Source organism: Ursus arctos, chromosome X (genome assembly GCF_023065955.2).
Source record: "Ursus arctos isolate Adak ecotype North America chromosome X, UrsArc2.0, whole genome shotgun sequence".
In the NCBI taxonomy this organism is placed as follows: Eukaryota; Metazoa; Chordata; class Mammalia; order Carnivora; family Ursidae; genus Ursus; species Ursus arctos.
In genome coordinates, this window is record NC_079873.1 from 118,169,513 (window position 1) to 118,197,293 (window position 27,781).

Here is a 27,781-nt window from a genome sequence, read left to right on the forward strand (position 1 = left end):
GGGTTGTAAAACATCGAGTTACTTGCCCAGAGCCAGAATTCAAACTCAGATCCACCAAACTCCGGAGCCCTTTTTATTCACCTTTAGACCACACTGTCTCCCTGTGAGAGAATAAAATATTATTTTATGATTACTCATGAAACATGGATGTCACTTTCTCTGCTGATCTGTGAGGCTCAAAATGGGCCGTGCTGGCCAAAGTTCTCATGCCTGGATGGACGAAAAGGCCTCTGTGTGACTGGCCAGGAATCGAGGCTTCCACGAGTCCCGATTGGCTGAACTTAGCTCCTGTTCGGTTGGCCTGTGTGTGTTTTATATTTCATAGAGGACTCCGTCCTTTTGGTGTTTCCCTGTAGCTATCAAGACTGAGTTCACTGAATTGTGTTAATAACACCCAAGCCCAGCACATTTCATGGAAATGGATGAACCCCAAAGGGTATTTATAATGCAAACAGCAGATATGTAACCTCAGGTTGAACCGGAAAGATTGTACTGCGCTCTCGCCAGGACCAGGAAGCACCTTAAGGACCCTGAAGGTAGCTGGCTCACAGCCAGCCTCTGGTGGCTAAGGATGGGACCATTATGCAATGAAAGGTACACACAGGGAAGGGGGGGCTCCTGGAGCAGCTGACCTGCTTTGCTCAACCAGGGCAAATCTCACTGGAGTCTAAGGCACCTATGAGATAATCTGAGATGACCAGAACTTTTAAAAGCAGGATGTATTGAAATAGCAGAAATATTTTTTGAAACAGGGGCAAATTAGCATCCACGTGATGGAACGCATCACTATTTCATTCTTTTCTATAGCTGAATGCTCTTCCATTGTATGACATTACCATGTTTCTTTATCCAGTTATCAACTGATGCCTGTAGGGGTTGTTTCCTCTGGTTATCATGAATAAAGGTGCAATAAATATTTGTATACAATTGCTTGCGTGCACATAGGTTTTGAGTTGTGTTGGATATATACTAGAATGGAATTTCTGGGTTATACAGTAATTCTATGGTTAAATTTTTGAAATATTTTAATAATTTATTAATTTGATCTGGTCCATGACATCCCTCAAGTTTCTGGTCTCTCATGTGTCTTAAGCCTAAACGACAAAACTCAAAAATGCAAATTTGAGCACAATCGGCTAAATCCCCAGGAATACTTATTAAAAAGCCCATATTGGAGCCCAAGCTAGAAACAACGACTCAAGGCATCCAGGTGTGGTGAAGAAATCTAAATGTTTAACAAGCTCTCCCAAGAGTTTCTCCCCCGCCGCAGTGGAAGGTAGAGAGCGCTGAGGCGGAATTTAGGAGATAGTGGGGTCCCTGCCCAAGCCTGCCCCTCTCCTCCTCCGGGCCTCCAGCTGAGCTGGCACCTGGGGCAGAACCCCCCTGGCCCCACCCGGTGCCCCAAGGACTCCCCCACCAGGCCTTAGCGGCAACAGACCAAGGCCAGGTGACTGCCCCCCAGCAGCACCGGACCCAGCAGCGGGCCAGCACCAGAGAGCCTGGAGGCAGTGAGTCCTGGAGCCGGAGGCGCGAACTCCCTGAGGGTGGGTGGCAGAGCTCCCTTGGGTGGCTTGGATCCCGGGACCACTGTCCCCAGCGCTGCCGAGGGGCAAGCGTGCTTAGAAGAGACAGCACAGGTCCCCTGTGTCCCCCGATCCGGGAATGAAGTATCATGGCCTGGCTGGTCCCTGTGTATCCGTGGTCCCGAGAATGGAAGGACCGTCACGTGGATCATCCCTGTGCGTCCCTGGACAAAGGAATGGAAGGGGCACGCGTCCCTGCGCATCCCGGGGCCGGGGAACAGAAAGACCATTTCACTTCCACACAGCTGGATCCAGCACAGGGAACTTCATGAAGCTGGTGTTACAAGGAGAGACACTGGGTGTCCTTTAAGAACCTTGCCCAAGGTGGGCGCTGGGAGGCTCAGTTGGTTGAGCTTCTGACCCTTGGTTTTGGCTCAGGTCAGGGTCTCAGGGTGCTGAGGTCAGGCTCCAGCTCAGCCGGCAGTCTGCTTGCCATTCTCACTCCCTCTGCCACCTCCGCGTCTCGAATAAATACATAAATCTTTAAAGAAAAGACACTTGTCCAGGGACGAGATGGGAACAGTGTTGTTTTCCATGCCTGGGCAGGAAGAGCCATGAGTATGTTTTTACTTGATGCCCCCCAGGGAAGAGGCAGGTCCACGAGTTGTGTTAGAGCAAATAGAGGGAGGGTACCTGTGGCACCTGAGACCTGTGGAGATGGGCACGTGACCACCTCTGTGACCACCTCTAACCACAGGTGTGGCCTCAGACGTTGCACGTAGAACGTTTGGATGTTTGTAGACATGAGCACTGCAAGGTCCATGCATTCTAGCCTCGTCACCATTTCTCTCTGGCTTGGACCGTGTGACCTGGGACAAGTCATTCAGTGCTCCTGAGCCTCCAGCCACAGGCCCCTCATCCGTATTCAGGCCATCATACTAGTCCCCAACTCCTCACTCTGCATGAGGCCCACGGGACCTGACACACGCGGGAGACTTCCAACAGCACGTGGACATGGCACGAGGAACATGATCAGTGTCCTTCGTTCCTCATGCAGCCCAGATGGCTGGTGGCCTGCATGGGGCAGCGTATCTTTCCCAGGAGAAAGCCACTTGGCGTGACATCGCAGGACGGGGGCCAGGCTGATGTTGGCTGGAGTGCACGTGTGCTGAGTGGAGAGGAACGAAGGGTTGTGGATTCACACCCTGTGGAGGCAAGGCTGTAGCTACGATCCCGTGGCTGAAGGTGACCAAGGGTGACTCAGAGCCACATGGACTTTCAGGGTTATTCACCAGACTTGTAAGCACTGCTCTCTGTTTCCTCTGTGGCCCATGTATCTGCAGAAACAGAAGATAGCCCACATGAGACTGGGAATGGGGTTTCAGGCCAGCACATGGGTGGTGGGTTCTCCTTAAGGCAGGTGCTCTTAGCCTTGGTGAAATTCTAGAGCCAAGCTGCTCAAGAGAACTTCCCACACTGATGGCTGGGGAGCGTGTGAAGTGTAGCGAGGACCCGAATTTTATACATTAATCACTTTGGACCTGAATGTCCCCATGGCTCTAGTGGCTACCCTATTGGACAGCACAGTTCTAGAGGGTCTAGGGATGGGCTTGGACATTCCATGAACCTTTTGGAAACTGGATGCAGAACTGGACGTGTCCGTGTACTTTTCTAGGAAGTGAGCCCATGGCTTTGCCATCCGCGTCTCAAACCCAGTAGAAAGCTCAGGCTCTGCTGCGCTAGGGCTTTAGTGGAGAGTAAGCCAGTTGAGGGAGGTGAGAATGGCCTGGGGTAACCACTGCTGTTCCTCCTCTCTGCTTTTGTCCTGTCCTGAGCCGTGGGTGGCTCCCCCTGACGCCTACACAGAGAATCAGATTGGAATCTGAGACACGGAGGCCCAGAGCCATGGCACCCCACCAGCAGAGGGTCATGGCCGTGGGCCTGGGTTGTGCAATCCAGGCCTGGCTGGAAACGGGCTCCGGCTTTCAAGACTGTGATGCCGCCTGTGAAGCCTTCCGCCAGCACTTCGGGCAGTTGCAGGACAAGGAAGCAGCCAGGCCTCGCCAGGCTTTCCACAGACCCCGGGAGCTCTGCTGTCGAGGGCTGAAGGCAGACACGCACCCCAAGGGCCAAATCCTGGAGCTGCTGGTGTTGGAGCAGTTCTCGGCATCCTGCGCACCGAGGCGGAGAGCCGGCTGAGGCCGCTGGGGCTGCGGCACAGAGGACACGTCGTGTCAGTGAGCAAAGACTTCTGCCCGGAAGCAGCGCTGCCAGAGCAGGGGCGGGTGTCACCCTTGGCGTCTTGGGGGTGAGACCCTGGGAAGGAGTGGAGGCAGCTGGCCCTGGGTCACACCTTTGTCTCCGTGCCCTGTTCGGCCCCAGGGTGTCGGCCCAGTCCTTTCGACTTGTGTTCTGCGTGGATCGGTGTATGGCGCACTTCTGCAGGTGTCAGAGCCAGTCCCGTCCTATAACTAACACTCTGTCGTGTCCCCGTAGATACACTGGAGTGGAATTCACAGGGAACACACCCTACCCACACCCATCCTCCAATAACATCAGTATTGTGCTGTGGGGGGTGCCGGCCAGGTCTGGCCACAGCCTGTGTTTGTATACCCAGGAGCTGTCACAGTGTTACCCTGTCAAAGGGTTGCTTGGTTGTTGTTGTTGTTTAAGGTTTATTTATTTATTTGAGAGAGAGAGAGAGAGAGAGAATGAGCCCGAGCGGGCGGGGCAGAGGGAGAGAGAGACTCTCAGGCTGACTCCGGGCTAAGCGCAGAGCCTGATGCGGGGCTCGATGTCAGGACCCTGAGATCAAGATCTGAACCAAAACCAAGAGATGCTTACCGCTTGCACCACCCAGGAGCCCCCAAGGGTTGCTTTTTTAAAACAAAGAAAGGCAGCAAGGGGCAGACTGAATGGGGCTCGCACAGCCTAAAATGTGTCCTGTCTGGCTCTTCATAAGAAAATGTTGCCAACCCGAGTCCAGTGGAGCCCAGAACGGATATGAAGGAAAGGGAGCGTAGTCTGTCATGATCGAATGAGCGTGTGAACACACACGCTGGGGCCTGAAGGCACCGGAAGACCTCAGGAGGTGGTCACGTGCTCGCGTCTGTGCAGAGACTCACTGTGAAGGCGACAGCCAGCGGCACGGCTGCTCCGTGATTTTCCAAAGTGGCCACACGGGTCAGGAGATCTGCACAGAAAGCGATAGAGTGGTTGCTTGATTTCCAGAGCCGGGCTTTCCTAGAGATTCAAGTGGTGCTAAATCATGCCCAAGTACCTTGTGTCTCTACGAGCAGCAGGGCGAGATTCTTGCCAGCTCTTTCTCCCTAGATGAAAGTTTGTGCGGGGACACTCCAAAGCTGTGGGGACCTGGAGCAGTTCCGCAGTGGGAATGACCCCTACTCCCGTCTCCGCCTGCTGAGGTCTGATAGCCACCTGCTGTCGCGCCACACCAGCCTTCGGTGGCGGCGCCACTGCCCCCCCCACCCCGCCCAGAAGCACCTGGCACAGGGCAGAACCTTTGGCAGAAGGGAGAAAGGGCTTCCCGTTGGGCCGTAGGGGCCCGGCATTGGGTGTCGATAAGGCTGTGCGGTTAGCCTGCCCAAACCAGAGTCTTCCAGAGTTTCCCGCCGCCTGCCCCCCCCCCCAGGATAGAATGAATTTATGGTGTTCCCTTCCTTTCTGTCTCCCGGGTTTGGCTTGCTCTGTAGAATTTGATCTGCCTGTGGCCTCACCGTGCACTGCCCAGCGTGGTAGCCTCCAGCCAAGCGTGGCTCTTGAGCGCTAGAAACCTGGCTGGTCCAAACGGAGAAGTGCTCCAGGTATAAAATGCTCACCACATTCAGAAGACTGAGTATGGAAGACCAAGTGGCTGAAATGTCTCGTGGATACTCGTTCATACTGATTACATTCTGACGGTGTGATATTTTAGCCCTATTGGGTGTAATCACGCACGTCTTCTTTTTTTATGTGGGTCCTGGAAAATTACAATGACGCGGGCGGCTCCCATTGCTGCCACCGGGTGGTGCCGGTGTAGGCTGGAGAGTGACGGGTTGTGCCATTTCCCCCAGATGGATCGGCAGGAAATGCTGTTGGAGGAGCTGGCACCAGTGGGACCGGCACACGTGCCACCCAACATCCACCTGGAGTCGCCGGCCCTGCAGGTGATGGCGCCGGCCCCGGTGGCGGAGGCCTGGATCCCCCAGGCGGGGCTGCCGGAGCTGGGCTACGGTGCTGCGGGGGATTGCCAGCCCTTCCTGGACCCTGGTAAGGCCAGGGTTTGCTTGCCTTTCTGTGGTTCGTGTTTTGAGAGCTCGAGAGCTCCCCGGGCTTGGGGTTGGGTTAGAAATCCCGAGGAGTGGATGGAAGCGGGGCTCTGTGATCGGGAGGAGGGGGAGGGATGCCGCTCTGGGAATGGCCGGGAACAAAGCGGGGGACATCACGTGGGATCCAAAACCCATTCAGCTGTTGACCCTGCTCAGGAATCTTTTGACCAAGAATGATATACAGGAAACCCTGGGGAGTATGGATACTCCGGATAAGGTTGATTTCGCCAGGACAGTTTAATTAATGGGATCGGTGACATTGTGGGTTCCTTAGTTGCTCTTATGGGCTAAGAGCCTCGTTCAAATTGGTACTTTACAAATATACTCGCTTCAGATCCTTGAAGAGGATTTAATCACTTACCAGAGCATAAAGCTAATACATAGCTCATTCGATCGGAACCTACAAGAGCATTACTCCAAGTATAGCAAGCAGCCTATGTGTACCAGGGTCACCTGGGTGCGTTTTCTCCCCCAAGTTCTCCAGGTGAGTCCTATACGCAGTACAGTCTGAAGACCATGGCTCCAGACCCTCCTAGAGTTTATACTAGAATGAGAAAGTCCAGGCAGAGAAAGGCAGCTGGACTTCGTAGCTCTTGTGTCCCTGCGTTTCACTTGCCTTTGGCGACTCTCCTACAGTGCTACCAAGGATCCTTGTCTACCCATCACCACTCTGCTCTCCCCGCCCCCATCAACTTTGGCCCGAGTGTGGCCAGAAACCTCCTTTCTAACTCTCTCAGGCACCTCTTCAACATGTTGGCATTTTTAAGACACTGAAATACGGAGAAAACAAAGAGACATAAAGAATGAATATATCGAGAATACTCCAAGTTACAAAACATTGGTATCTGGTTGATCCATAACCAGCCCAGTGCCTGGGCTTTGAAACCATGTCCCTTTCCACATCTTAACATTTATTCATTCGACCAATAGATCTGAGCACCTATTAAGAACTAGGCACTGCTCCCATATGTAAATAGGACTGTAGGTCCTGTGTGTGATGTAAATAGGACTGGAAAATGCCGTGGGAGTCCATGGGAGGGCTGCCTGACCAGCTCAGTGCAGACAGGGAAGTTGTCCTGGAGGAAGGGAAACCTGTGGGATGAGGGAGAGTAAGCCCGCCGGCTGGTGGAAGTGGGGAGGGGAGAGGGCTCTGGGCAGAAGGCACAGCAGGTGTGGCTCGAGGGGCACAGAGGAGCCCAAGTGGCACTGAAGAGGCTGGAGAGAGAAGCAGCATCCTGGATCATGAACAACCTTGGGAACCATTTGGGAGGTCGCTGCAATCACCACAGGCGAGAGGATGATTTTCTAAACCAGGGTCGTGTTAATGACGATTGAGTGAAAAAAGAGGGACCGATTCAAAAGCTAAGTGACCTGTGTAAAATTCAGGACTTGGTGCTCAGCTGGGCACTGGGTGATGGAGAAGAGAGCATTGAGAACAGAATCTGGGTTTCTGGTTCATGAACTGGTTAGTTGACAAGGTTATTCACAAAACACAAGTAGAGAGTCAGATTTGGGGGGTCAAAGTGAGTTTCGATTTCAACATGAGGAATTTGAGATGCTTCTGGGTCTCCAGGTGGAAAGGGCCAATGTGGAATCAGAGCTCAGGAGAGAGATGGGGGTTTGGGATAGAGATGTGCAAGCCAAAAGCTTATAGAAGGTGATAGAAGCTTCTAGGATGGTCGACATCTTTTGGGGATTGTGTAGAATAAGAAAGCACGAGGTCCTCTGGGCAGAGCCTGGGAGAGAACATGTCAGAAATGACCATTTTAAGTGAATTCAAAGCTCTGTCAAACCTTCAGTTACCTTGTCTGGCTTCCCTGCTTTCCAGGGTCCTCTCTGGCCACCTGAGAACACATCTCCTAGATGCTTTGACCCATACGCCCTTGAAGCTAACAGATAATTCTCACTCTGGTGCTTACCTCTGGCTTCCCCCCCCCATTTCTTCTGGTTTCCATTCAGAGTGCCATCTCTCTTCTCCAGGTGCCTGGCCGACTATGGGGGAGGGCACAGGTGGGACTCCATGCTCTCCTTGGACAGAAAGGTTTGGTCCTTGCACACCTAACACTAGGACTGTACGTTGTCTATGCGGTGCCGTTAAGTCCCATGGAATTCAACTCCTACCAATACAGTCTGCCTGCTTGGCGACTACTTTGTGCCCCGTTCTACATTTAATCCATTTGTCCAGATACCGTATTTTGTAGCTTACTCTAACGAGTCCCAGGGATGTAGAAGACATGGACTCTGTCTTGTTTTTAATTGAGGTGACAGAGTGGGTGCATGGCTGGCTCATGCAGATGGGAGAACATGCAGCTCTTGGTCTCAGGGTCATGAGTTCGAGCCCACGTTTGGTGTAGAGCCTACTTAAAAAAAGTAGAGGTGACAGAGGAAAAACCCACAAGTACATACGTGTATCTACTATGGTCAAAGTCAAACTATATAAAATATTGTTATTTATATTCCAGTCTTTGCCTTACCTACATCTCTGCTCTGTCATCAAGGTTTTTAAAATCTGTGTTTTGTGTGTTTGCCTGCAACCAGGGGCAGAACCCAGCCAGTCATATTTATTTATTTATTTTTAAAGATTTTATTTAGGGGCGCCTGGGTGGCTCAGCCATTAAGCGTCTGCCTTCGGCTCAGGTCACGATCCCAGGGTCCTGGGATCAAGCCCCGCATTGGGCTCCCTGCTTGGCGCGAAGCTTGCTTCTCCCTCTCCCACTCCCCTTGTTTGTGTTCCCTCTCTCGTTGGCTCTCTCTGTCAAATAAATAAATAAAATCTTTAAAAATAAATAAATAAATAAATAAATAAATAAATAAAATCTTTATTTTTATTTATTTATTTGGGGCAGGGAGAGAATCTGAAGCAGACTCTACACTGAGCACAGAGCCCAACTTGGGGCTCAATCCCACAGCCTTGAGATCATGACCTGAACCTAATCCAAGAGTCAGACACAACTGACTGAGCCACCCAGGCGCCCCAGCCAGTCACATTTAAATGTAAAACTTTCTGCATGTGCACCACCACTCGCCATGCTAATTTGCTCCTCTTAGCAACCGCGCTAAGTACCAAGATCACATATGATGCCCGGCGGCAATATTGCTCTTGACTGTAATACTTTGCTCTGGAAAGCTCTGGAAGGTCCAGTATATTCAACAAGATATAGGATGAATTCAACGAATAAAATACACCTCAAAGGAACAAAGGCAACGACCCCTTTCTCATCACTGTTTAAGGTGATATAATATGCTCCATCCTGCTGACTGAGAGGACCTCAGAGCTACCCCCTGATCACCAAAATCCCATCCTGCTTACCGCTTGGAGGCGGGTCTGAGAGATCTGGGGGCTGAGCAAGGAAAAAGAATGACCAGGAGGTGGCAGTAGCGCGCACAAGGTTTGTGGCAACCGCCAGGTTGGCTTGCAGGCAAAGGCCCCAGTCAGAAGGCGAGGGAGGACAAGGGAACTCCCCAGGAAGCAAGGGCTCACAGAGGGGCCTTCTGTATCTCGTGATCTTATAGCCCAGTAGCACACCGGGCAGTTGACGGGCCAGAGAATTCTGAAGGGCAGCCGAGGCGTGGGGTTATACAACCACAAGGCTCCATCTGTTCGATGGCTGGCAGATGGGGGGTGAAGTTTCCTGGGATGTGCAAAGTAGGTGGGATCTAAATGGCTAACAGTGTGCTTCTGGGGTTAATTTTAACTTTTTAAAAAATTTTATTTATTCGAGAGAGACAGTACGTGAGAGAGAGTGAGCACGAGCAGGGGGAAGGGCAGAGGGAGAGGGAGAAGCAGGTTCCCCGCTGAGCAGGGAGCCTGAGGACCCTGAGATCATGACCTGAGCCCGAGACAGATGCTTAACTGACAGAGTCACCCAGGTGCCCCTGGGGGCTAATGTTTAAATCACTGGATGTGTGAGAGTTTGACTTTGGTACCAGCGGCAGGCTTCTGAGCTAAGGAATCTCAGCTTGCGGGCAAGAAATTGTAGGGGCCAATACAAGAGGGCACGTTCGTGCACTTAGGCTCATTTCTAGAACAACCCATCTGGTGGTTGGTTATGTGGTAATCCAGACTGGCTGGTGATGAGGATGAAGAGAGAAGACTCACCAACAGAAGTAGGCATAGAGCCATGACTTCTGACTGCCCATCAGTGTTGACCAACTTGCCCTGGAGCCAAGGCTGTAAAACACAGGGAGCATCCTTCTACGGGCATGTGTTGGCAGGACACATTTCTAGAATAGGAACAGCTGGTCAGTGATCATATACATGTAAAACTTTAACAGATAGGGTCGAATGTCCTCCATAATGATTGTGTCCATTTACGCTCCCAGGACAACACAGGAGAGAGCTAGTTTCCGCTTGCTTTCGCTCACCAGCTTTGTCTTGTGACGAGCACCATGGCTGTTTTCCCCATGTTAGCATACGGAAGGCGGGCTGCTCCCTATGCACACCTTTTTACCAAGCATCAAGTTCATTCAGCATTCCTGATGGTATTCTATGGGACGCGTGAGAGTAGAGGATGGAACTGAGGTCAGAAGGGTGGGGGACGGGCCGGAAGGGGTGGTGAGTGGCCTTAGCTGGCAGGAGTTAAGGAGCCGGCCTTGCTCTTCCCTCACATGCAGTCAGTAAGCCAGTGTTTCCCGGTTTGAGTAAGCCCGCGCTGTAGGCAGAGTGACTTCGCGCTCTGGCTTTCACCTAAATCCACTCGCAAAATGATGTGGAACTCAGTCCGTGCACTGACTGCACCCCAGGATTGGAAGACAGTGGGATCTTCCTCTCCCCTCGTTTGGGTTTTGTTCTTTTTTTTTAAATTAAATTTTATTTCAATTCAATGAAGTACCATAGAGTGTATTATTAGTTTCAGAGGTAGAATTTCGTGATTCATCAGTTGCCTAGAACACCCAGTGCTCATTCCATCAAGTGCCCTCCTTAATGCCCATCACCCAGTTACCCCGTCCCCCCACCCACCTCCCGTCCAGCAACCCTCAGTTTGTTCCCTAGAGTTAAGAGTCTCTTACGGTTTGTTTCCCTCTCTGATTTCATCTTATTTTATTTTTTCCTCCCTTCCCCTAGGGTCCTCTGGTTTGTTTCTTAAGTTTCACATAGGAGTGAAATCATACGGTATTTGTCTTTCTCTGATTGACTTATTTTGCTCAGCATAATACCCTCTAGTTCCATCCACTTGGGTTTTGTTCTTATCCTAAAAAACAAAAGCAAAACAAAACAAAAGTGATGTATCAGAGGCTCCTGGTGAGGCAACGGTGAGAAGGAAATAGATAGCGATCTAAAGGCCACATGGCCAGGAAGCAGCCCAGACTCGGGAGAAACCCGTGGCCACTCCATGCACCCCTCCTCCCGTCTCTCCTCTGGCCAGGAGAGCCAAGACCAAAGACTGACCCAGGGTGCCCAGCAGAGCACAGAGAAGAGCCACAGTGCAAGGAACTGCAGGATTCCAAGGAAGTGAAAGAACAGTTCTAAGACCCCAAAATAGGTGGGTGAGGGTTCGTCGGGCGCTCGGGAAGAAAGAGAGGTTCGACCTTAATCCCGGGGTCAAGAGGTTCGGGGTGCCACTTGGGAGATTCTGTCTTCCCGCAGGCTGTTGAAGATCTCAGTCCCCATCTCCATTCTCCTTGGAACATGGTGACATGTGCAATTTCCATTCCTTCCCTCAAATTTTGATAACGGGGAGTGGAGGGTGGGGGAGAAAATGAAAAAAAGACGTCAAAGCAGAAAAAACTAGAGAGTGTGCATCCACTTTCTGTGTCTTTAGATGGAAATGTGCTTCTTGGTCCTAATTCATCCAAATTCTCTGAATGGTTAACGAATCCATTGGGAAATGCGGCAGAACAGCTACCCAGGGATGGCACAGTGCCTGTCGGCCATCAGAACCTCTCTCTACAAGAGACAGCTGGGAGCTCCAGGTGGGAAAGACCGCTCAGCCCCACGGCCCAGGAGCAAAACGGTCCCAGACAGAAGCCATGCCAGTGTATGCGGTGAGGGAAATGTTTTGCTAAAAGGAAGCCACTTAATAAGCCCATGCAGGGGCGCCTGGGTGGCTCAGTCCTTAAGCGTCTGCCTTTGGCTCAGGGCGTGATCCCAGCATTCTGGGATCAAGCCCCGCATCAGGTTCCTCTGCTGGGAGCCTGCTTCTTCCTCTCCCACTCCCCCTGTTTGTGTTCCCTCTCTTGCTGGCTGTCTCTCTCTCTGTCAAATAAATAAATAAAATCTTTAAAAAAAATAAGCCCACGCAAATTCGCTCGAGACAGAGCTCCCTCACGAGTGCCTGGAACATGGGAAAAGATTCCTTCATAAATCAGACCTCTTTAGGCACCATCGATTTCACAGAGAGGAGACACCCTAGGAACGCTCTGTGTGTAAAAAGCGACGCACTCAGGGGTCCCACCTCATAGTGCACCGGAGAGCCTATCCCCAGCAAGAAATGAGCCAGTGCCTTGACTGTAAGAAAAGGTTTTGTGATAGATCAAGTGTTATGAGACATCAGAAGATCCACGCAGGAGGAAAGCCCCCCAAATGTCTCAGCTGTGGGAAAAGTTTTCGTCGGCAGAGGGGTCTCACTTTGCACGAGAAAACGCACACTGAAGAGAGACCGGTTATCTGTGAGTATTGTGGGAAAAGCTATAGACAGAGATCAAGCTTGGTTAATCATTTAAAAAAACACAGAAAGGAGAGTCCCTGGAAGTGTAGTCATTGTTTAACGAGCTCGTAAAGCAAGCAGGCCTTTGTCTGCACCGAGCTGCTCACTTGAGAGAAGAATCCTGTGACAAATGGTTGAGGGAAAACAGCTCCTACCCACATCAATCCACGCTCATTCATAAAACCGTCACCTGCACGAGGCTGTGTCGGAAGAACCGTTTTGCTGGAGCTTATTGCTAAGAACGGCTTGGTGTTTTACTATGTTTCAAACCCATCTTCCAAGGCCTGCAAATTCTAGAGTATTCGCGGACTCTTATCACTGTCCCAGATCTGTTTACTTGTTATAATGAAAATGTCTTTGTCCCACGCCAACCCCGGCATAGATGTACATGAGAAGCCTTCCTTTCAGACTTAGGGCCAGTATCCCAGTAAATAGGGATGCGCCCCATTGACTTGTATCTATGCAATATTTGAGTTACGTGGAAATGTATACGCTCGGGGGACCCCTGGGTGGCTCAGTTGGTTAAGGGTCTGCCTTTGGCTCAGGTCATGATCCCAGGGTCCTGGGACGGAGCCCTGCGTTGGGCTCTCTGCTCGGCGGGGGAGCCCGCTTCTCCCTCTGCCTGCTGCTCCCCCTGCTTGTGCTCTCTTGCTCTGTCAACTAAATAAATAAAATCTTTTAAAAAATGTATACACTCTTCCTGTTTTGTCCCCACTAACTGGTTGTCAGAGCAACACGCAGATGCCTCCCTAACAGTGGCAAAGGGCACTTCCCTTGACTCCCAGGTACATCACGTGTTCACGGTCACTTTCTCCTGTGCACCCATTGCTATGTTTACGCCTCTTTGGAGCCTTTGACACAATCCACTTTTGAAATGTGGAACAATGGGGCGCCTGGGTGGCACAGCGGTTAAGCGTCTGCCTTTGGCTCAGGGCGTGATCCCGGCGTTATGGGATCGAGCCCCACATCAGGCTCCTCCGCTATGAGCCTGCTTCTTCCTCTCCCACTCCCCCTCCTTGTGTTCCCTCTCTTGCTGGCTGTCTCTATCTCTGTCGAATAAATAAATAAAATCTTAAAAAAAAAAAGAAATGTGGAACAAGGGGCAGGGAAAACTGTCCAACTCATAAAGTACTACGAATGGTGGGGAACAGTACCCACAGCACAAGTACCAGGAAGAGGGGATGGAATACTTAGCGTGGAGGTCCCACCCAGAGTGACCTTCCAACAGGTACTGTATTTTCTTTCCTCTTTGAAATGTGAAAGCACTGAAGGCAGCAAACTTTACCTGCCATCTAGCTTTGGTCACGTTCCACAGATTGTATGCAAGGTTATTATTTATGATCTTGCAATTGTTCGTTATTACCGTTTTCACCTTATTTCCTCTTTGCCCCAAGAGTTGGGCAATGTTGATATTTTCTTGTCCATTTCTGGTTATAATGCATATTCATTAATAAATGACATTTGTTCTATTGCTGCTCTGAAGTTCATGTAGTTTCTTGAAGACTGACCTCAAGGCTATAGAGAATAAGGGTCCCGTTTGCAGGTCGTGCCCTAGGAGTGCGCCCCGTGATCTACATTTATTCACCTTATCTAAATACTGGCAAAATGTCCTACAGATCCCTTCTCCCACTCTATGGCCTGTGGTCTCACTCGCTCATTAGCGTACCTCGATGAAGAGAAATTCTCGGTTGTGACCTATTTCGATATAACCTTTTCCTCCTTTATTATTAGTGCTGTTTGAATCCTGGTGAGGACGTTTTTTTCCATCCCCAGATCATGAACATATTTTCTACATCTTCCTTTTAAAGTTGTCTCATTTTACCTTACACATCGAGACCACATGTCACGTGGATTTGATTTCTTTTACAGATGGTATGAGACCCACGTCAAGATAACTTGAGAATGGGAGAGTACTTGCCACTTCTGTTTTGTCCTTGGCCTTTGGGTCTTAGGGGAAAAAATGAGACAGCAAGAGAACATTTTTGCCAGCCTGTCACATGGAGGCAAGCAAGAATGTTAAGAATAGCATCCCAGGCAGCAGGGATGTTTCCAGAAAGTCCTGAGGACCGGGGTGCAGAGGGGCTGGAGAGCAAGCTGGAATGTGGGGCAGAGGCCAGGTAATGGTGGGTCTGGTAATCCGTCTGAGGGAGTTGAAACTCACTCTACAGTCCCGGGAAGCCACGGGCTCTAGCTGAGAAGTACAGGTGAGCTGTGCCTTTTAGAAAGCTCCCTTGGACTCCTGGATGGGCATGTGGGGAGACGAGATGTGGGACAGGGAGAGTAGTGAGGACGCTGCTGCAGATGGGAGAGGTGGGCTGAGATCAGGGCGGTGGTGTGTGCACACCAGGCAAGGATTTGAGAGGTGCTGGGAGGCAGAAGCCACAGGCCCCTGTGATTGCCTGGATGTGGGGGGTGTGACAGCCAGATCTGGGTCCTGAGCACCCAGGTGGGGAGACTGGGGGAACCCCTCGTGAAAAGGGAATGCAGGCCCTGTTAGCTTTGCTTCCCTGTTTCCCTGGCCAACAGGTTTAAAATCACTACATTTAAACTCACTACAATTTTTGATGCTGTCAACCCTGTTTACTCTCCTAGACTGTCTCCTATCCACAGTGATTCATTCCTTTCATAATCCTCAGGGGCCTCTTTTGTTCTTAAGAAAATGATAGGTACTGGGGATGACTGAGTTCCAGTCCTCAGGAAAATCAGTTTAGTAGGAGAAGGCTAAATCTTAAGCAGATAATTTTATGGCAAAGCGGTCAATGCAGCAACAAACAGATATGTACAGGTTAATACTGGAGCAGAGCAGAAGAATCAAGTGGTACGCGTTTAAGTGAAGCTTCAAGATGCGTAGAAGCAAGCCTGGCAAAATAGGACGACGCTGAGTTACTGATCCAGTAGTGCCTGAGGCCATCTCTCTCAAACGGGTTTCCACTGGGTGAGACAGCTTTCATAAGCTAGTTTTAGTTGGATTTCTGTTACGTGAATGGAAAGCCTCTGGACTATAACAATATCTAGGCCCTTCCCCAAATGAGCTGGGCACACAGGTATGGCAGGTAGGTCCGAGCAGGAGGGGTGGGGCTGGGGCCTGGGTACAAGGCCAGATGGTGCCAGAGAAGGGGGGGCAGGCCTGAGTGGGGGTTCGCAGCTTATACAGGAGTCAGGCAGCAGGCTGGCAGGATCGGTTTGGGTACATAGAGGGGAATGAATATAATGAGAACTAGATTTGCCTTGTTGGAGGGGCAGATGTGGAAAGGGAGAAGACTAGAATGAACTCTACTGTTGCACTGGAACTGGAGGTCTTGCTTTGAACGTTTTGGGCGCTGTGTTAGTTTCCGAGGACTGCTGTAAGAAATGATCAAAACTGGGTGGCTAACAACAAAAATTATTCTCGTACATGTCCAAGGGCCAGAAGTCTGAAATCGAGGTGTCAACAGGGCTGTGCTCCCTCTGAAAACTCTAAAATCCTTCCTTGACTTCCTGGCTTTAGGTGGCTCCTGGCAATTTTAGGCACTCCTTGGCTTCTAGCTGAATAACCCCAATCTCTGCCTCTGTCCTCACATGGCTTTTTCCTCTGTGTGTTCTCCTCCTCTTGTAAGGACACCAGTCTTTGGATTTGAGACCCGCCCTAGCCCAGTATGCGCCCATCTCAATCCCTAACTACTTACAACTTCAAAGACTCCATTTCCAAATAAAGTCATATTCTGTGGTTCTGAGTGGACATGAACTGGGGGGGGGCACTATTCAATCGTATATATGTATATTACGGTCTGTATGTATGTGTACACACACACACACACACACACACACACACGTGTCTAGATGTACACATATCCCAGCACTGCCCACTGAGAAAGCCACAACACCCCAATAGCAGCAAGCACACCTATCTTGGTTTCAAAAACACCACAATTTCCACCAAAAAGAACCAGGACTCTTTGGACAAATGGCTGATTCCCCAGCGGGGGCAGGGAAACAAGATGAGTCTGGAACATCTTGTTGTTCCAGAAAGTAAGGAAACACTCAAAGAATGATGGCACAGAAGCCAGTTTGGAGGGGCTCCCGTGGACCAGTTGTGGGACAATGTGAGTGTTGAAATAATGACAGTAACATATCATAAACGTCTGAATAAGCAGGGATATGAGTCCACAGTGACAGACATAAATGAATGAATCAGTCAATGGGGGAGAAGAGGGAGGTCTTCTTTATAGTAGGTACCCAACTAACAAATGTAGAAGGATTGGTGATATCAAAAAATCACCATTGGTCAATAGTAATTACTTCAGTCAAACTAAAAAGCTTCTACATAGCAAAGGAAACAGTCAACAGAGTCAAAAAGAAACCTACAGAATAGGAGAAAAATTTGCACACTATTTATCTGATAAAGGGGTTAAACTGCAAAATATATAAGGAACTCCTATAACTCAATAACAAAAACAGGGGCGCCTGGGTGGCACAGCGGTTAAGCGCCTGCCTTCGGCTCAGGGCGTGATCCCGGCGTTATGGGATCGAGCCCCACATCAGGCTCCTCCGCTAGGAGCCTGCTTCTTCCTCTCCCACTCCCCCTGCTTGTGTTCCCTCTCTCACTGGCTATCTCTGTTAAATAAATAAATAAAATCTTTAAAAAAAATAGCAAAAATAAAAACAAACCAAAACACAACAACCTAATAACCCAAGTTAAAAATGGGCTAAGGACTTAAATATTTCTCTAAAGCAGACGTACAAATGACCAATGGGTACGTGAAAGGATGCTCAATGTCACTAATCATTAGGGAAATGCAAATCAAAACCATAATGAGATAACATCTCACACCTGTTTGGATGGCTATTATCAAAAAAATAAAAGGCAACAAGTGTTGGCAGGGATGTAGAGAAATTGGAACTCTCATACACCAGTAATAGGCATGCCAGATGGTGCAGCCACTATGGAAAACAGTACGAAGTTCCTCCAAAATCAAAAAGCAAGTTACCCTATGATACAGGAATCCCACCTCTTGGTAGTTATCCAAAAGAACTGAAATCAGGATTTCAAAGAGCTATTAGCATCCCAATATTCATGGCAGCACTATTTTCAATAGGCAAGATGTGGAAACTACCTAAATGTCTACCAACAGATGAATGGATAAAGAAACTGTGGCCCATACATTCAACGGAATATTATGGAGCCTTAAAAAAGGAGGAAGTTTTGCAATATACAACGACATGGATGACACTTGAAGACACAACGCTGAGTGAAGTAATCCAGTCATTCCACGTACTTGAGGAATCGAAAAAAGTCCAACTCTTAAAATCAGAGAATAGTATGGTAGTTACCAGGGGAGGGAGAAATGGAGAACTGCTCCTCAATGGGCTTAGAGTTTCAGTTATGCCAGAGGAGTATGTTCCGGAGACCTGCTGTACACGTTGTGCCCATAGTCAAGGACCATGGTGAGCCACTCTCCGTCCAAGGACACGCTCCCCCACATGAACCGGGTGGGAGAATACGGGGGGTGGGGAGAATCCACGACCCCTGCATCTCTCCTGCGCAATGGTGGGCTTCTCTGTGGTTCCCATGGCTGTGGTGCTGCTTTAGCAAGACGACTTTCAGGGGGACCTGGAGCCGACACTGCTCCCACCTGCCCCACGTGCCCCATCCTGTTCCGTGACCCCATGGCTCAGGAAGCCAGGGCACCAACAGAAGGCAAGTTCCATCAGGGCAGGAATTTTCCCCTCTTGGTTCAAAACTAAATCGGTGACTACAACAGTGCCCAGCATATAAAAAGGAATCGGTAAGAATTGTGGAGTGAACCCGTGGGTGAAAGCCTACATTCTATGGGATACTCACTCCTACTATGTACCCACGAAGAGAGAAACACTCCACTGGACGGTCGGGAGGTCCCACTGGCCCTGTAATGCAAACTCAGTGGCAAGCTTTATTTACCAACTGACAGGCGATTGTGGCACCAGGAAGGCCGGGGTCCTGCTGGGAGGATAGGCCGACCACAGAGGAGAACCTTCCAGACTCTGCTCCAGAGCTCGCCCTGCACTCATCCTGAGAAAGGAGGTGCACCAGAGGCAGGTGACCCACGGCAGGCAATGGCTGCTGGGCCTTGGGGTCTGGGTGACACCAGCCAGGTTCCCTGCTCTCCCGTGGGCGTGTGTCCCTGCCCCGGCTGTAACGTGGACGTGACAATGCTCCCGCCTCCCTGCGGGGTTTTCTGAGGACCACGTGGCAGGAAGGCCGGGTGGCCCCGAGCCAGCGCTTGGCACAGACAAGGGCTCGGCTCATTAGATCCACGCTTCAGAGCAGGACCGCCGGCCACCCCAGAGAACCTTCTTGTTTTCACGGGTGCCCGCCGGCACAGTGACGCGTGCCCCAGTGTCCCCTGAGTCACCCCTCAGTGCCAGACTCTGGGGCAGGATTTCAGGATACAAAGGTGAGCCGCTTCAGTGTGGCCTCTGGCCTCCTACCAGCGACAGACCTAGGACTTGACCACTTGGCTTCAAGTACACATGTATTTGACATCAAAGGCAGCCTCTCTCTAATCAGGGTGATCCAGCATCCGGGACCTCAGGAAGGAATCTGTTAGAGCTTCTGGGGAAATGCGGGGGAGCGGAAGCACCCCAGGTGCTTCTCTGCCAGCACCTATTCTTTCTTGGGTATTAAACCCTGATGGAGATAAATGTTTAAGATTATCAACACGTTAGGGGCGTGTGGGTGGCTCAATCAGTTAGGGTCTTCCTTCCGCTCAGGTCATGATCTCAAGGTCCTGGGATCAAGTCCTCTATCGGGCTCCCTGCTCAGGGGGAGGCTACGTCACGCTCTCTCTCTGCTGCTCCCCCCAGCTTGTGCATTTTCTCTCTCTCTCAAATAAAAATATGGAATCTTAAAAAAAAACAAACAAAAAGGAAATCAAGCAACCACTCTATCGCTTACTGTGCAGATCTCCTGACCCGTGTGGCCACTTTGGAAAATCACGGAGCAGCCCTGCCGCTGGCTGTCGCCTTCACAGTGAGTCTCTGCACAGACGCGAGCACGTGACCACCTCCTGAGGTCTTCCGGTGCCTTCAGGCCCCAGCGTGTGTGTTCACACGCTCATTCGATCATGACAGACTACGCTCCCTTTCCTTCATATCCGTTCTGGGCTCCACTGGACTCGGGTTGGCAACATTTTCTTATGAAGAGCCAGACAGGACACATTTTAGGCTGTGCGAGCCCCATTCAGTCTGCCCCTTGCTGCCTTTCTTTGTTTTAAAAAAGCAACCCTTGGGGGCTCCTGGGTGGTGCAAGCGGTAAGCATCTCTTGGTATTGGTTCAGATCTTGATCTCAGGGTCCTGACATCGAGCCCCGCATCAGGCTCTGCACTTAGCCCGGAGTCAGCCTGAGAGTCTCTCTCTCCCTCTGCCCCGCCCGCTCGGGCTCATTCTCTCTCTCTCTCTCTCTCTCTCTCTCAAATAAATAAATAAACCTTAAACAACAACAACAACCAAGCAACCCTTTGACAGGGTAACACTGCGACAGCTCCTGGGTATACAAACACAGGCTGTGGCCAGACCTGGCCGGCACCCCCCACAGCACAATACTGATGTTATTGGAGGATGGGTTGGGTAGGGTGTGTTCCCTGTGAATTCCACTCCAGTGTATCTACGGGGACACGACAGAGTGTTAGTTATAGGACGGGACTGGCTCTGACACCTGCAGAAGTGCGCCATACACCGATCCACGCAGAACACAAGTCGAAAGGACGGGGCCGACACCCTGGGGCCGAACAGGGCACGGAGACAAAGGTGTGACCCAGGGCCAGCTGCCTCCACTCCTTCCCAGGGTCTCACCCCCAAGACGCCAAGGGTGACATCCGCCCCTGCTCTGGCAGCGCTGCTTCCAGGCAGAAGTCTATGCTCACTGACACGACACGTCCTCTGTGCCGCAGCCCCAGCGGCCTCAGCCGGCTCTCCGCCTCGGTGCGCAGGATGCCGAGAACTGCTCCAACACCAGCAGCTCCAGGATTTGGCCCTCGGGGTGCGTGTCTGCCTTCAGCCCTCGACAGCAGAGCTCCCGGGGTCTGTGGAAAGCTTGGCGAGGCCTGGCTGCTTCCTTGTCCTGCAACTGCCTGAAATGCTGGTGGAAGGCTTCACAGGCGGCATCACAGTCTTGAAAGCCGGAGCCCGTTTCCAGCCAGGCCTGGATTGCACAACCCAGGCCCACGGCCATGACCCCCTCCTGGCGGGGTGCCATGGCTCTGGGCCTCCGTGTCTCAGATTCCAATCTGGTTCTCTGTGTAGGCATCAGGGGGAGCCACCCACAGCTCAGGACAGGACAAAAGCAGAGAGGAGGAACAGCAGTGGTTACCCCAGGCCATTCTCACCTCCCTCAACTGGCTTACTCTCCACTAAAGCCCTAGCGCAGCAGAGCCTGAGCTTTCTACTGGGTTTGAGACGCGGATGGCAAAGCCATGGGCTCACTTCCTAGAAAAGTACACGGACACGTCCAGTTCTGCATCCAGTTTCCAAAAGGTTCATGGAATGTCCAAGCCCATCCCTAGACCCTCTAGAACTGTGCTGTCCAATAGGGTAGCCACTAGAGCCATGGGGACATTCAGGTCCAAAGTGATTAATGTATAAAATTCGGGTCCTCGCTACACTTCACACGCTCCTCAGCCATCAGTGTGGGAAGTTCTCTCGAGCAGCTTGGCTCTAGAATTTCACCAAGGCTAAGAGCACCTGCCTTAAGGAGAACCCACCACCCCATGCTGGCCTGAAACCCCACTCCCAGTCTCATGTGGGCTATCTTCTGTTTCTGCAGATACATGGGCCACAGAGGAAACAGGGAGCAGTGCTTACAAGTCTGGTGAATAACCCTGAAAGTCCATGTGGCTCTGAGTCACCCTTGGTCACCTTCAGCCACGGGATCTTAGCTACAGCCTTGCCTCCACAGGCTGTGAATCCACAACCCTTCGTTCCTCCCCACTCAGCACACGTGCACTCCAGCCAACATCAGCCTGGCCCCCGTCCTGCGATGTCATGCCAAGTGGCTTTCTCCTGGGAAATATACGCTGCCCCATGAAGGCCACCAGCCATCTGGGCTGCATGAGGAATGAAAGACGCTGATCACGTTCCTCGTGCCATGTCCACGTGCTGTTGGAAGTCTCCCACGTGTGTCAGGTCCCGTGGGCCTCATGCAGAGCGAGGAGGTGGGGACTAGTATGATGGCCTGAATACGGATGAGGGGACTGTGGCTGGAGGCTCAGGAGCACTGAATGACTTGTCCCAGGTCACACGGTCCAAGCCAGAGAGAAATGGTGACGAGGCTAGAATGCATGGACCTTGCAGTGCTCATGTCTACAAACGTCCAAACGTTCTACGTGCAACGTCTGAGGCCACACCTGTGGTTAGAGGTGGTCACAGAGGTGGTCACGTGCCCATCTCCACAGGTCTCAGGTGCCACAGGTACCCTCCCTCTATTTGCTCTAACACAACTCGTGGACCTGCCTCTTCCCTGGGGGGCATCAAGTAAAAACATACTCATGGCTCTTCCTGCCCAGGCATGGAAAACAACACTGTTCCCATCTCGTCCCTGGACAAGTGTCTTTTCTTTAAAGATTTATGTATTTATTCGAGACGCGGAGGTGGCAGAGGGAGTGAGAATGGCAAGCAGACTGCCGGCTGAGCTGGAGCCTGACCTCAGCACCCTGAGACCCTGACCTGAGCCGAAACCAAGGGTCAGAAGCTCAACCAACTGAGCCTCCCAGCGCCCACCTTGGGCAAGGTTCTTAAAGGACACCCAGTGTCTCTCCTTGTAACACCAGCTTCATGAAGTTCCCTGTGCTGGATCCAGCTGTGTGGAAGTGAAATGGTCTTTCTGTTCCCCAGCCCCGGGATGCACAGGACCCGTGCCCCTTCCATTCCTGTGTCCAGCAATGCAGAGGGATGATTCATGTGACGGTCCTTCCATTCTCGGGCCCACGGATACACAGGGACCGGCCAGGCCATGGTACTTCATTCCCGGATCGGGGGACACAGGGGACCTGTGCTGTCTCTTCTAAGCGCGCTTGCCCCCCGGCAGCGCTGGGGACAGTGGTCCCGGGATCCAAGCCACCCAAGGGAGCTCTGCCACCCACCCTCAGGGAGTTCGCGCCTCCGGCTCCAGGACTCACTGCCTCCAGGCTCTCTGGTGCTGGCCCGCTGCTGGGTCCGGTGCTGCTGGGGGGCAGTCACCAGGCCTCGGCCTGTTGCCGCTAAGGCCTGGTGGGGGAGTCCTTGGGGCACCGGGTGGGGCCAGGGGGGTTCTGCCCCAGGTGCCAGCTCAGCTGGAGGCCCGGAGGAGGAGAGGGGAAGGCTTGGGCAGGGACCCCACTATCTCCTAAATTCCGCCTCAGCACTCTCTACCTTCCACTGCGGCGAGGGAGAAACTCTTGGAAGAGCTTGTTAAACTTAGGACGTGTTAAATTTAGATTTCTTGGCTCTAGTTTGGGCTCCGATATGGGCATTTTAATAAGTATTCCTGGGGATTTGGTCCACTGTTGCACTCAAATTTCGTTTTTGAGCTTTTTTGGTTTGTGAAACATGAGAAACCTGAAAATACGAGAAATAACGGACCAGTCAGATACCGTACGATCTCTTATACTTGGAATCTTACAAAGCCAGGGGTGTTTGGGTGGCTCAGATGGTTAAGGGTCTGCCTTTGGCCCAGGTCATGATCTCAGGGTCCTGGGATGGAGCCCTGCGTTGGGCTCCCAGGAGTCTGCTTCTCCCTCTACCTCTGCCTCTCCCCCTGCTTGTGCTCTGTCTCTCTCTCTCTCATGAATAAATAAAATATTTTTTAAAAACCACACCAAGCTCATACAAACAATGGTGTTTGGGGGGGGGTGCTGGGGTAGTGGGAAATGGGGAGATATTGGTCAACAGGTACAAAATTCTCACTATAATATTAATTATAACTTAAATAACTTAAATAATTATAATTTTATATCTTTATGTAATTTTATAAATTTTATATAGCTTTATATAATTTATATAATTTTGTAACTTTAATTATAACTGCGTTCTGAGGATCTCATATACAGCAGGATGTTTCTTGTTAACAATACTGCATTATGTGTACTTGAAAACTGCCAAGAGAGTAAATCTTAAGTATTCTCACCACAAAGAATAAGGTAACTATGTGAGGTGACGGAGGCGCTAACACTATTGTGATAACCATTCCAAAACATGTACTTGTATCAGATCACGTTGTACACTTCAAACGTATGTAATGTTATATGTCCATTAGAGCTCAATAAAGCTGGGGAAAAGAAAGAGGGTAGGGAGGGGAGAGAAAGGGAGAGAGAGAGAAAAAAGTGAATCTTACGGAGGGGGTCAAAGTCTCATGTCTCTGTTTCACAAAAACTTAGCCACAGTGAGAGGCTTCTGTTAAGGACCGAACCTGGGGCAAGCATGCATGGCCCCAGGAAAAGAACGGCTGCACTGTCTTCAGCAGCCAAAACAACAGAAATCCTGCTACTGTTTCTGCCTCTCCTCCCGCCTCCCCCTCCTGGGGGTGACCCTAGTTCCTGTCCCCACCCCAATCTCTGGATGTGCCTTTATGGTCATTCCACGTACTTTTGGTCACGAAGGCGAAAATGCTGTGCGTGGTTTCCACACCCTCTCTCCTCTGTCTGGGACCCCCTGTTGGTCCATAGACATAGTTATCTCCCTTTCAGCTGGCGATATAGCTTTTTTACTTCTTTATAAAACATGGCCCCTGGGGTGCCTGGGTGGCTCAGCTGTTAAGCGGCTGCCTTCAGCTCAGGTCATGATCCCAGGGGCCTAGGATGGAGCCGGCATTGGGCTCCCTGCTCAAGGCTGGGGGGGGGGGGCTTCTGCCTCTGCCAGCTGCTTCCCCTACTTTCGCTCTCTTGCTCTCTCTGTCAAATAAATAAATAAATAAATAAATAAACTATAACTCCCATTTGTAATGGCGCGGATGGAACTAGAGGGTATTATGCTAAGTGAAATAAGTCAATCAGAGAAAAACAAGTATCATATGATTTCACTCATATGTGGAATTTAAGAAACAAGACAGAGGGGGGCGCCTGGGTGGCTCAGTCGTTAAGCGTCTGCTTTCGGCTCAGGGTGTGATCCCGGCGTTCTGGGATCGAGCCCCACATCAGGCTCCTCCGCTATGAGCCTGCTTCTTCCTCTCCCACTCCCCCTGCTTGTGTTCCCTCTCTCGCTGGCTGTCTCTATCTCTGTCGAATAAATAAATAACATCTTTAAAAAAAAAAAGGAAACAAGACAGAGGATCATAGGGGAAGAGAGGAAAAAATAAAACAAGACGAAATCAGAGAGGGAGACAAACCATAAGAGACTGTTAACTCTAGGAAACAAACTGAGGGTTGCTAGAAGGGAATAGGGTGGGGGAACGGGGTAACTGGGTGACAGACATTAAGGAGGGCAGGTGATGTAATGAGCAGTGGGTGTTATATAAGATTGATGAATCACTGACCTCTACCTCTGAAACCAACAATACATTGTATGTTAATTACTTGAATTTAAATTAAGAAAATAATGCTGCAATAAAAAAAATGTAACACCTGTATCATTGCCATGGACTTTGGGGGAGATGGGAGGATTTTTTCCCCATTGAAAGATGACCATCCTGATATGAACTGACCTTTTCTCCCCTCATGTAACATATCAGAAATCAGGATTTGTATTATAACCAATGACATTTTAGGGAAAATGTGATATAGAATTTTGCAGTTTGTTAATATTTGGTTTACACTCTTCTATGTATAAATAATTGGCCAGATTTGTAACATTTATATATAATCTCTTTTGGTTTTGTCTGTTTCAAAGGTGGAGAAAAGCAGAATTCTTTAGCAAAGGATTGATCTGTTGATATAAAGGTTGGATTGGTATGTATGTGTGTGTATGTATGTATCATAAGGAATTATCTCACAAGATGATGGAGGCTGAGAAGTCCCAACACCTGCAGTCAGCAAGCTGGAGACCCAAGAGAAGCGATGATTAGGTTCCAGTCCACAGGAAAGAGAAGACGGATTGTCCTGGCTTAGGGAGTCACGCAGAATTTCCCTCTTACTTGGCCTTCGACTGCTTGGATGAGGCCCACCCACATTGGGGAGGGCAATGTCCTTCACTCAGTCTACCAATTCCAATGTTAATCTCAACCAAAACTGCCCTCACAGACACATCCCAAGGAACGTGTGACTAAACATTTGTGCACCCCATTGCCCAGGCACGCTGACGCCTAAAATTTACAATTACACCTTCCTGAATTGCAGTCATTGCAAAGTGAGTGGTTTTCTTTTCTGTCTTCCTAAAGGATGGGCCAGTTTTAGGGATTGTGAAGAGACAGGCATCAAACCGAAAGTTTCACCACCTTTGTCCCTCTTAATGAGATGTGCAAAAAAGGAAAGGGTGACTCTGTGTGTGTGTGTGTGTGTGTGTGTGTGTATGTGTGCACACGCGCGCGCGCAACCTTCCCCTCCCGCCTGCAGCACTCTCAGCCTGCGGTTGAGAGGCGGCGCCAGCCTCGGGAAACCTGAACCAGGGCCGCCAGTCCTGCTCTTGGCTCCTTAGCCCTTCCTATTTCCTGGCTTCTCCAGGGGAGGCTCAGCGTCATCTTTTCTTTGAGCACCTTAAATCTGGAAATGTCACTGCAACCTGAAAAATCACACTAGGAAAATAAAATGCCAGCCAGCCCTGCCGAATCATTGCTCCTTTAGAGAAGGCGCTAACCCACCTTCGTTTTGCTTTCCCCAAGTCCATCTGTAGCCGTGACTGCATGGTGGCTCTCTCTGTCCCTTCCTAGCCAGCACTGTCACGGGAGCCCCCCCCCCCAGTCCTGAGGAGATGGACTAGTATCCTCCCAAGTCGGAAATGTTTGCACAGCTGGAAATTCACAAGTAGTTAAATTAGCTGCTTGTAATTCTTTAGTGGCTTTTTTCTTCTCCATCGCACAGTACACTCTGCAGGGTCACAGACCTGCGTGCTTGCTCGCCCTGTAATGCAGTGCCTGGTACACATGGTAGGTACTCAACAGACGCTGTTTGCACAGGCTGAGCCTTTCCTGCCGCAGATGGGTGTCCCATGGAATGTCGATTTCCCACGAGGAGAGTTTTCTCCACAAAAGGAATCCACATGCGGTCAAATCATGAGAAAAGAAACCATTGACTATCACCGCTGCCAGTCGGCACGTTCCTCTCCCCTCTTTCTCGTTCCCCGTGCTCCTCAGTAAGAAGGAAAACCACAGAGCCTGCGCTCCCCTTCTTACGCTTGGCGCATTTGGAGAGTAGGTGAGAAGGCAAACTCCTCGACCCGATAATGAGAATGGTGCGAATAATAACCTTGGATAGTTGTAAACGGATTGGTAATTAAAGTGTGATTTCATAGCCATAAACGTGATCCTAGAAGCCGTCCAGTAAAGTGCGTAGAGCCCATATGGTTGCCTTAGCTCAGAGAGGCAGAAACACAGGCTCGTTGGAGTAACGTGACTTGCTCCAGATCTCGCAGGTCAATAGGAAACATGGACACCCCATTCTCTGACCTTTGACTCTTATTCCAGCACCCCTTCCATCTGGGCACACCACATCTTAGCACTTCACAGTGGCGGAAGAGAGCACAAGTGCTTCCTAAGAAACCCATGTGTATTCATTGTCAAGGGCTGCCATAACAACGTGCCACAGACCCAGGGCGGGGGGACGGGGGGAGGGGGCCTACACAACAGAAAGTGACCATGCGATTCATGATGTCAGAGCTACACACGGAGTCTACACTGGTCTGGCTTCCTAGACCTCCTAAGCTAGGCCTGCAGGGCTGAGCTGTCCTTATTTGCATCAGACGGACATGGAGAGGCCGTGACTTTCTTGCATCGGGGCTCTTGATGGCTGACTCCCATTTAGCTATCCCTGCCTCTAATCTGGACTCAGGGGAAGCAGGGGCAAGAATATGACCCACCTCCTACTGGCTACATGGAGAACATACAAAGAGTTGGAGAGTAAGAGGAAAAATGTGGAAAAGAGGGCTCTGTGGAGATGAAAAGGAGGAGACCAAGGTATGTGACAAAAAGAAAACATTCACAGCCTTATTACAAATTGTTGAGAGCTTGCTTGGAAAAAACATGGAGGTGTGTGGCATTGGCTGTGGACCAATGACTCAAATGTGATCCCTGCCATCTCAGGGTCTCTTTTCTTGTATTCCTCAGAAAATTCGGGTTGCGGGGCAAACTGCCACCCTAAAATCTAGGGACAGTGCCAAGACCGACTATCACAGTCAGAGACAACTGCTTTGCCTGGAGCCCAAGCC

General features: G+C 50.6%; 1 protein-coding gene across 7 annotated transcripts in view; it reads right to left on the reverse strand.

Moving 5' to 3' along the window:
• Positions 1 to 27,781, reverse strand: part of ZNF75D (zinc finger protein 75D) — a 72,666-nt gene that overhangs the window by 9,812 nt on the left and 35,073 nt on the right. For 3 of the 7 annotated variants that reach the window (XM_048213613.2, XM_057314979.1, XM_048213612.2), the window contains exon 6: positions 1,011 to 2,860. The exons of 2 other annotated variants lie outside the window; for them this stretch is intronic. In XM_048213613.2, coding sequence (XP_048069570.1) covers positions 2,808 to 2,860 — 53 coding nt within the window. In that variant the 3' untranslated portion in view covers positions 1,011 to 2,807. Of the gene's footprint in view, positions 1 to 1,010; positions 2,861 to 4,648; positions 4,717 to 27,781 lie in introns of those variants that run through there. 2 more of the 7 variants (XM_057314956.1, XM_057314968.1) reach the window with 2 other exon arrangements.